Source organism: Vigna angularis, chromosome 5 (genome assembly GCF_016808095.1).
Source record: "Vigna angularis cultivar LongXiaoDou No.4 chromosome 5, ASM1680809v1, whole genome shotgun sequence".
Lineage (NCBI taxonomy): Eukaryota > Viridiplantae > Streptophyta > Magnoliopsida > Fabales > Fabaceae > Vigna > Vigna angularis.
The window spans coordinates 18101617-18111347 of NC_068974.1; the positions used below are offsets into that span (position 1 = coordinate 18101617).

At 40.4% G+C, this 9731-nt stretch overlaps 1 protein-coding gene and 1 pseudogene across 1 annotated transcript; both read right to left on the reverse strand.

Annotated features, from left to right (window-relative positions):
• Nucleotides 1-1257: 1257 nt before the first annotated feature.
• LOC108320268 (uncharacterized) lies at nucleotides 1258-4469 on the reverse strand (annotated as a pseudogene).
• A 39-nt stretch (nucleotides 4470-4508) lies between these two features.
• Nucleotides 4509-7040, reverse strand: LOC128196665 (uncharacterized). Its single transcript, XM_052878163.1, has 3 exons — nucleotides 6114-7040; nucleotides 5679-6013; nucleotides 4509-5490 (listed from the first exon to the last, which is right to left on the reverse strand). The coding sequence occupies exons 1-3, from the start codon at nucleotides 7038-7040 to the stop codon at nucleotides 4509-4511; spliced, it is 2244 nt and encodes a 747-aa protein (XP_052734123.1).
• Nucleotides 7041-9731: the final 2691 nt, after the last annotated feature.

The following is a 9731-nucleotide window of genomic DNA, read 5'->3' on the forward strand; positions in this document are numbered from 1 at the left end:
TCTTTTTTTTTCTTTTCTTTTGAGTGATTGTGTCATTCACCACATCATTTCGTTTCAGGGTTAAATTCGTGAGAAAGATTAGGACAAACAGTCTTCAGTCAGCGTGGACTTTTATTGGCTTGTACCGTGGCTAAAGGTCAAAGGGTTTTGAAAGAAATGGATAATGAAGGCTCAAATAAGTGTTTGGCGGTTAAATTGTTTCGACAAGAATCATTTGCAAGGTGTCGAGTCAACTATCCCTAGAGATTTGAAACTTCGGGCATCCTTTTATTTTCATTGCTGTTTTTTTTTCTTTCTTTTCTTCCCCTTTTGGGTCGCTTGCTTCGTTGTCTCTGTTGTGTACTTCTTTGAGACTTTATATTTTTTTTTATTTCTTTTTTCCTCTTCTTTTTTTTTCAGAAATCCCCTCCTTGATTTTGGATGTCCTTGATGTACCCTTTAGGTTGACATCGATGTGCTAATGATTCTTGTCGAGGGTGATGAAAATAATTATAATTTATGGCTCAAAAGGGGTGCAATTGGATAAACTTCTTTTAACGTTTGGATAAAAGAAAAAAAAATGGCCACACGTCACTCTGAATCTTTGCTTACCTTACTTTCTCACGACTTTAGCCATGGAATAAAACTCGGTAGTGGTTGACACATCGACTTCATTATTTTTTCTTTCTCTTCTTTCTTTTTTTTTTATTTACTTTTTTATCTCCCAATCAACAGATCGTTGGGGATGTGTACCATGATGAACACTGCCCCAGTATTGTATTCATGACAATCCTTTGTTTTAATGGGAAACGAAAAGGTTGAGGGTTCAAGTAGTATGAATGCAGATGCTCTAGCCGGAAAAGAACGTTGGTTACCCCGAAACCTTGCATCAGGAGAAGACCCAACTTTGGTATTTTCAAAATTTATTTTGCTTTTGCTTTTCGAAAACACTATGCCCTTGACAACCTCATTGACCACGAATTCAACATGTGTCTTTTCTTTTGCTCTTTTTTTTTTATTATTATTATTTTTTTTACGACACCCACCAGGACCGAGCTAAGCCGACTGAATACCCGTGATGCTTTTATTGACATTCGTTCAATTATTTTCGTTTTCATTCCTCTTTATTTACCTAAACAGCTCAGCGCGACATGCAATAATTTCAGAAAGTGTGAACAAAAATTAATATGCGGTATTTATTGAATGAAATAACATAGATTACAACAATTTAAAAGGCAATGTTAATATTCGCTAATGACAACCCCTATCACGGAATCATCATACATAAAACTTTTTGACCGCATCAGAATTAACCGGTAACGGTAATTCCTCCCCATCCATCCTTGTGAGAATTAGTGCCCCACCAGAGAATGCTTTCTTCACCACAAACGGCCCTTCATAATTTGGGGTCCACTTGCCTCTATGATCTTTTTGGATGGGCAATATCCTCTTCAACACCAGTTCGCCTTCATGAAACTCTCTTGGGTGCACCCTTTTGTCAAACGCCTTTTTCATTCTCCTTTGATACAGTTGTCCATGACACACTGCTGTTAACCTTTTTTCTTCGATAAGGCTGAGTTGTTCGAATCGGGTTTGAACCCACTCAGCTTCCTCTAACTTAGTTTCCATTAACACGCGTAAGAAGGGAATTTCGACCTCAAATGGAAGTACCGCTTCCATCCCATACACTAGCGAGAACGGCGTGGCCCAAGTTGATGTTCGTACTGATGTGCGGTATCCGTGCAAAGCGAAAGGAAGCATTTCGTGCCAATCCTTGTAGGTGACCACTATCTTCTGCACAATCTTCATGATGTTCTTGTTAGCAGCCTCTACTGCCCCATTCATCTTTGGACGATAAGGAGAGGAATTATGGTGGTGAATTTTGAATTCCTCACATAACTCCGCCATCATCTGATTGTTCAGGTTGGTAGCGTTATCAGTGATGATCTTGTTGGGTAGCCCATACCTACAGATCAACTCCTTCCTTATGAATCTAACCACAACCTTTCTAGTCACGTTGGCATACGAAGCAGCCTCAACCCACTTGGTGAAATAGTCGATTGCGACTAGTATGAAGCGATGTCCATTTGACGCTTTTGGTTCTATAGCTCCGATGACATCTATTCCCCACATCGAAAATGGCCATGGTGCAGACAACACGTTCAGAGTAGTGGGTGGCACATTGATATTATCTGCATATATCTGACATTTCTCACACTTTGTCACGTGTATGCAACAATCGTTTTCCATGGTCAACCAGAAGTAACCAGCTCTTAAGATCTTCCTAGCCATCGAATGTCCATTCATGTGTGTACCAAATGTACCTTCGTGCACTTCTTTCAATATCAACTCGGCTTCCTTTGCATCCACACATCTGAGGAGAACCATGTCATGGTTTCTCTTGTATAAAACATCCCCACTTAAGATGAAACTGTCGGCCAACCTTCTTAGTGCTCTTTTATCGTTTTCAGACGCATCCTCAGGGTATTCTCGGGTTTTAAGATAACGCTTGATATCAAAGTACCAAGGTTTACCGTCTAACTCCTCCTCGATGAAGTGGCAATATGCTGGCTCTGCATGGTTTTTCATTTTGATTCTTGGTAATTCTTCATCTTGATCAACCTCAAACATTGACGACAAGGTAGCCAGTGAGTCTGCTAATTGATTATCTTCTCGCGGTATATGGTTAAATGTGATGGAATCGAAATACTCCATTAATCGCCTGATGTAAGCTTGGTAGGGAATTAATTTTGTATCCCTAGTTTCCCATTCTCCTTTCAATTGATGGATGACTGATGGGGAAGTGCATACCTAGAGAGAATATACTAAATGACATTTAAGAGAATGGGAAAGAAATTAAAAATGGAAGAGATTAAGGAAAAGGAAACTTAGGAATTGAAGATGCGCCACTTGAACAAGCTTCAAAGATAAGCATCAAGAGGAGGACCGCCACTTGCTTGAACAAGATAAGGTCTGCCCAAATTTGGGACTTTAGAGACAGAATTCTATCTCAAAGAGGATTGCAAAAGTGCAAATCAACTCAAATTCATTGAATCAAGGTAAGGTGTACAAAAAGGAGACCCCTAAGCCTTCTTATATAACCTTTGGAGTGAGCTAAGATGCAAGATCTAGGAGATGTGGGACTTTTGAGGGTGTAGTCCGTCCAGCAGCTGCTGCAGGTCTTCTAGGGACTTTTGAGTCCCACATTGCTCAATTCTCTCCACTCCAAAGGGTTTATAAGGCAACTAGTTCTCCTATAGTTCAAAATATGAAAACTAGTTATGCTATCTAATGCTACACGCCTAAAAATGCTCACTTTCTCTTCTATTCTTTTTAAGACCAAGCTATGGAAAGTCCCACATTGCTTACTCTTAAAGAGAAAGAAGAGTTTATAAGCCATTATTCACAAGAACTAAGAGAAAGAAATCAAAAGGCAAATACACGCCCAAAGAGAACCTATTCTACTTTTTTTGATACAAACGTGTAAAGAAGACAAGAAGTAAAATGATTCCCTTTAGTCATGCTTCTTGTCATCCTTTTATTCTCTTCATTACTTGGCCCATCCATGATCACATCAATGACAAAAGCTGAATCTCCATACACATCCAGAATTTTTGCCTTAGACTCAATTGCTGCTCGAATACCCATGGCACAGGCTTCATATTCAGCTATGTTATTTGTGCAGCTAAAACACAACCTTGCCGTCATTGGTATATACTGACGCTCTGGGGAGATAAGCACTGCCCCTATTCCGTGTCCCATCACATTTGAGGCCCCGTCGAATAACACTGTCCATGCTTTTTCGTTTCGGTCTTCTTTGTTCTCTTCGAATAAAGCCATGATATCCTCATCGGGAAATTCAGGTTGCATTGGTTGATAATCACAAAGGGGTTGATGAGCCAGGTATTCTACTAGTGCGCTACCCTTGACAGATTTCTGAGTGACATATACGATGTCGTATTCTGACAATAGCATCTGCCATCGAGCTATCCTTCCAGTAGAGCAGGCTTTTCAAAAATATACTTGATAGGATCCATCTTGAATATCAACCATGTGGAATGACTCAACATGTATTGCCTTAAACGATGAGCGGCCCATGCCAATGCGCAGCAAGTCCGCTCTAACGATGAATATCGTTGTTCGCAGTCTGTGAACTTCTTGCTCAAGTAATATATAATGTGCTCTCTTTTGCCATCCTCATCATGATGACCCAATACACAACCCATTGACTTGTCCAATACAGTCAAATACAAAATGAGTGGCCTTCCTGGTTCTGGTGGACGTAATATAGGAGGGTCCTGTAAGTATTGTTTGACTCTCTCAAAAGCGGCCTGACAATCCTCATTCCACACCACAGCCTGATTCTTTCGTAACAACTTGAACAGTGGTTCACAAGTAGCAGTTAATTGGGAGATGAATCTAGCAATGTAATTCAATCTACCCAAAAACCCTCGAACTTCTTTTTCCGTTTTAGGCGCAGGCATTTCCATTATCACTCGCACTTTGTCTGGATCCACCTCTATCTCCCTCTAGTTGACAATAAAGCCCAACAATTTCCCGGATTTCACTCCAAATGTACATTTGGCGGGATTCAGCCTAAGCTTATACTTCCTCAATCTCTCGAATAACTTTCTCAAGTTGAGGACGTGTTCTTCTTCTGATTCGGACTTCGCGATCATGTCGTCCACATAAACTTCAATCTCCTTGTGCATCATATCATGGAAAAGTGCCACCATCGCCCTTTGATATGTTGCCCCAGCATTCTTGAGTCCAAAAGACATCACCTTATAACAAAATGTGCCCCACAATGTAATAAAAGTCGTCTTTTCCATATCTTCTGGCGCCATCTTGATCTGGTTATACCCCGAAAAACAATCCATGAACGAAAACAATGAATACTTGGCTGTATTATCAACTAGGGTGTCGATGTGTGGTAATGGGAAATTATCCTTTGGGCTTGCGCGATTCAAATCTCGATAATCGAAACACATCCGAACTTTACCATCCTTCTTAGGCACCGGTACAATGTTTGCTACCCATTCTGGGTATCTCGCCACAGCTAGAAACCCTGCATCAAATTGCTTCTGTACCTCCTCCTTGATGTTCAAGGACATTTCCGGTTTCATTCTTCTTAGCTTTTGTTTTACCGGTGGGCATTCCGGCTTAAGTGGGAGCTTGTGTTGTACAATATTTGTATGGAGGCCTGGCATGTCATTGTAAGACCAAGCAAACACATCCCTGAACTCCCTCAATAAGACACGCAATTTTTCTTTCACTTCTGCTTTCATGGTTGTACCGATCTTCACCTCCTTTACCTCATCCTCATTCCCTAAATTGAGTACTTCAACATCTTCCTGGTGAGGTTTTATCTCCTTACATTCTTGTTCCACTAGTCTTAACAGTCCAGGAGGGGGTTCCGGGTCATCATCACAATCATCTTCCGTATTATTGACAGGGCGCCCAAAATCAGGAATATCGACATAATTACTTTCAAAACATTCATTGTCATATCTGCATTATTTAAGTTCACGAAAAGGAAATAAATGAACGGAAAAACGACGAGGAATGCAAAACGATGATAAAACACAAACAAACACACTTTGATTATCGCGCTGAGCATAACAAACTAAAAGCGTCAACCCGTAAGTCATGAATCCTAAAGCCCCGGGTAAAGCTATAGGATTAATTAAAGTTATTACATCTCATTCAAATTAAGCATCACGGGCAAATCCAGCATCTTCCAGTTGTCGAGTCGTGCATCCGGGGAGCAGGCCCACACGAAACTGGAGCCTTCCGATCCATCTTCATCTCCCACAGCTGCTATGTGGCCAGCGTTAACCCAACCAGCGCTGCGAAAGCTCTCCTTGAGGTCACAGATACGAATTCTTCCCACTTTGGGCTCCCGTCTTGCCACCTGAGCCAGACTACGCTCTCTCCTTTCTTCTATCAGCCTTCTCCTATCCTCCTTGGTGGGCTTGTATCCCAGTCCATACCTATTCTTGTTCTCGACGACCTCTAGAGGGAATGCTCGCCCCTGTCCACACTTGCCCAAACCTTTCCCATGCATATAACCTTCTTTTAGCATGACTTTGGCCATCATGATAGAAGCACGCACGCAACAGATGCGGGTTGACCGCGAATGACTCCACATAGGTGTTTCCCACGATCTCCAGAGATTGGAAAGCTGTCTCGAGAGCTTCCTCGGCTGCTTCAATATAACGGGAAGATGATGGTCCGCTCACCAGGAAATCCTCCTCTCCTGCCACTATCACCAGCTTGTCTCCCATAACATACTTCAACTTTTGATGTAGTGTAGAAGGCACAACCCTTGCAGAATGGATCCATGGGCGACCCAACAGGCAACTATAGGCTGGGAGGATGTCCATGACTTGGAATGTCACTTGAAAGACACACGGACCGACTTGGACTGGTAGTTCTACCTCTCCCATCACTTCCCTCTTACTACCATCAAAGGCTCTCACAATCATAGAACTTGGCTTCATATGCGTTCCGTCACTGGGTAGCTTCTCCAAGGTTGCTTTTGGCATGACTTTCAGGGAGGATCCATTATCCACTAAGACACGTGCTATCACATGATCCAGGCATTTCACCGAGACATGAAGGGCTTTGTTATGACCTCTCCCCTCAACAGGTATCTCTTCATCAGTGAAGGTGAGGTAATTATTAGCAACGATGTTGCCAACAATTCCCTCGAACTTGTTCAGAGAAATACCTTGCTCCACATGAGCCTCACTGAGTATCTTCATCAACAACTTTCGGTGGGAGGCAGAGTGCATGAGTAATTCTAGCAAGGAGATCCGAGCAGGCATGCGGTTCAACTGTTCCACCACTTTGTACTCACTCTGTTGTATGAACTTTAGGAATTCACCGACTTCTTCTTCAGATATTTCCCTCTTCTCCTCTTTGTCGGGGGTCTCCTCGGCCTCCACGTTCTTCCCCCTCAAGAACTTCTTTGCTTTTGCAGCCATTGTTGCTTCCCTATCATTGGTTCCTTCTCTCGCCAATTCTGGTGGTGTAAAGATTCGACCACTTCTGGTCATTCCACCAATGCCTGATATGTTTTCCACAGTCGGATTTGCATATTCTCTCTCATCTAATGCAGTTGCCCCATATCTTCATGTGACGACTTTCTCGTTCTTATAAGGGAAAGGAATTGGCACTCGGATGACAACAGACGGATTTCCTTCAGTTACCAGTGTAGGGGTGGTCCTAGTGAAATGGATCACCAAAGGTTCGGGTATGTTGGCAAAAATCAACTATGAAGTTTTGATGATGAACAGAGTTGCACAAGTCAAGACAAATTGAAGATTTATGTATTTTTATAAAGCTTTTGTAATAATCAAAGTTGATGAAGTAGTACTCACAAATGTATTAGGACCGATTATTGTAATTTACATTTAAATGTTGTTGAGTTTCGTCCTCATTCTGTTTTAATCGATTAAACCTAGTTTTAATCGATTAAAACCGAGGCTGGCCCTGAAAACCCAAGTGCCACTGGAATAATCGATTAAAGTGTATAATAATCGATTAGCTAATCGATTAATCCTGAGAATAATCGATTAACACTGACCGTTGGGGATTTCAGATTTGGAAAACTAGCCGTTGTATTCATTTTAATCGATTAATACTTATGTTAATCGATTAAATGCGTTAGATGGCCCGTTTTCGAAGAATGGAAGGGTATTAGGCTGAGTCTATAAATTGGCTCACTTTTTCTCTCATAAACAACTCTTCCCTTGTGCTAAAGATCTCTGAATTCTTTGAGAACTCTGTGAATTTGCTGAAGCTAAGGAAACTCTTGTCTGCAAAGTCCTGAAGTGGTACTGTAGTGACAGAGGAATAGCTTGTTCATCCTTGGTGTGTCTGAGGAAGTGTCTGGAAGAGATTCATCCTTCGTGAAGCATTCGAAGGAGGTGGTCATCCTTTGTGAAGATTCAAAGGAGGTGTAAGTTCATCTCTTGTGGTTTCAAGAGAGGTGGTAATTTCTAAACTATTACAAATTGTTTTTCTGTGTGACTAATATTTGTAACTATTTTGTGATAGTGAAAAAGGTTTATCTTGTTTGAGATAAGCGACTGGACGTAGGATCCTAGTGATCTGAACCAGGATAAAATCACCTGTGCAATTTTTCTCTTTCCCTTACTCTATTATTTACATTCAATTATCTGCTTAGTAAGAAAGAATTAAGAGAAAAATATTAAAAAGGCAAAATAAAAGTATATAACCAATTCACCCCCCCTCTTGGTTTGTTACCACGCTAATAATTCCGCTGCAGCGATTCTAACAATTGGTATTAGAGCTTGCTTTGATAGTCATTCAAATGGCAGGATCACATCAAACCTTTGCAGAGGGTGGATCAATCAATAGACCCCCACTATTCACAGGTGAGAACTATGCATTCTGGAAGGTAAGGATGCAAATATTTATTGAATCTATTGATTGTGAAATTTGGGATGTTATTGCATCTGGTTCTTCTGTTCCTACTAACAATATACAGGAACCAAAGCCCCGTGGTCAATGGACCATTGAAGAAAAGAAAAGATTTCAGAATGACGTTAAAGCTCGGAATATTATTGCATCAGCATTGACTGTTGATGAGTTCTACAGGGTTTCTGTCTGCAAAACTGCTCAAGAAATGTGGGACGTGCTCAGAGTAACACATGAAGGAACAAATGACGTAAAGAGGGCAAGAAAGAATTCCCTAATTCAAGAATATGAAATGTTCCGGATGAAGCAAGGAGAAACAATTTCTGACGTTCAAAAACGCTTCACCAACATTGTCAATCATCTCATTGGACTAGGTAAGTCATTTGATACTGATGAACTAAACATTAAAATCTTAAAGTCTTTAGACAGGTCGTGGCAACCTAAGGTGACTGCAATCTCGGAGTCACAAAACCTCAACACCATGACTATGGCGGCACTATTTGGAAAGTTGAGGGAACATGAATTAGATCTTGGAAGACTTGATGAAGAAGAAGCAAAAGCCAAAACCAACAAGAAGAGTTTGGCATTAAAATCAGAGGTTGAAAGAAGCAAAGGTAAATCGGAAGATGAAGACTCAGACGAAGAGGAAAACTTAAGCCTCGTGATCAAAAGATTAAACAAATTCATGAAGTCTAAAGGTAAAGGAAGGTTTAGGTACGAAAAGAAAGATAATCAAGCATCTTCCTCAAATTATTGATGCTACAGCTGTGGAGAAAAGGGGCATCTAAAGGCAGACTGCCCAAATCAGAAGAAAGGTGAAGACAAAAAGGAGAAAAGATTCTTCAAGAAAAAGAAAGCATACATTGCATGGGAAGACGATAATGAGTCCATTTCAGATTCAAGCGATTCAGATGAAGAAGCTAACATCTGTTTAATGGCAGATGATGATAATGTCAGCCAAGTAAGTAGCTCACATTATTCTGATAATAATAGTCAAGTTGATGAAGATGAATTGCATGAAACATGCTGCATTGTTAATTGAATCTGAAAAATTAAATATTTCTCATAAAAAGCTGAAAAAGGATTTTAAAAATTTAAAATCTGAATTTGACAACCTTCTTGAAGAAAATAAAAATTTGAAGTTTACTTCTGAAAATCTCACTAAATTAAATGATGCCTTGAAAACTGAATTTTCAAATTCATCTGAAGAAAACAGAAATTTGAAAAATAAATTTTTATATCAAGCAGAAGAAATCAGGAATTTGAAAAGTAAAGTGTTATATTATGAAAAATAAAAATATGTT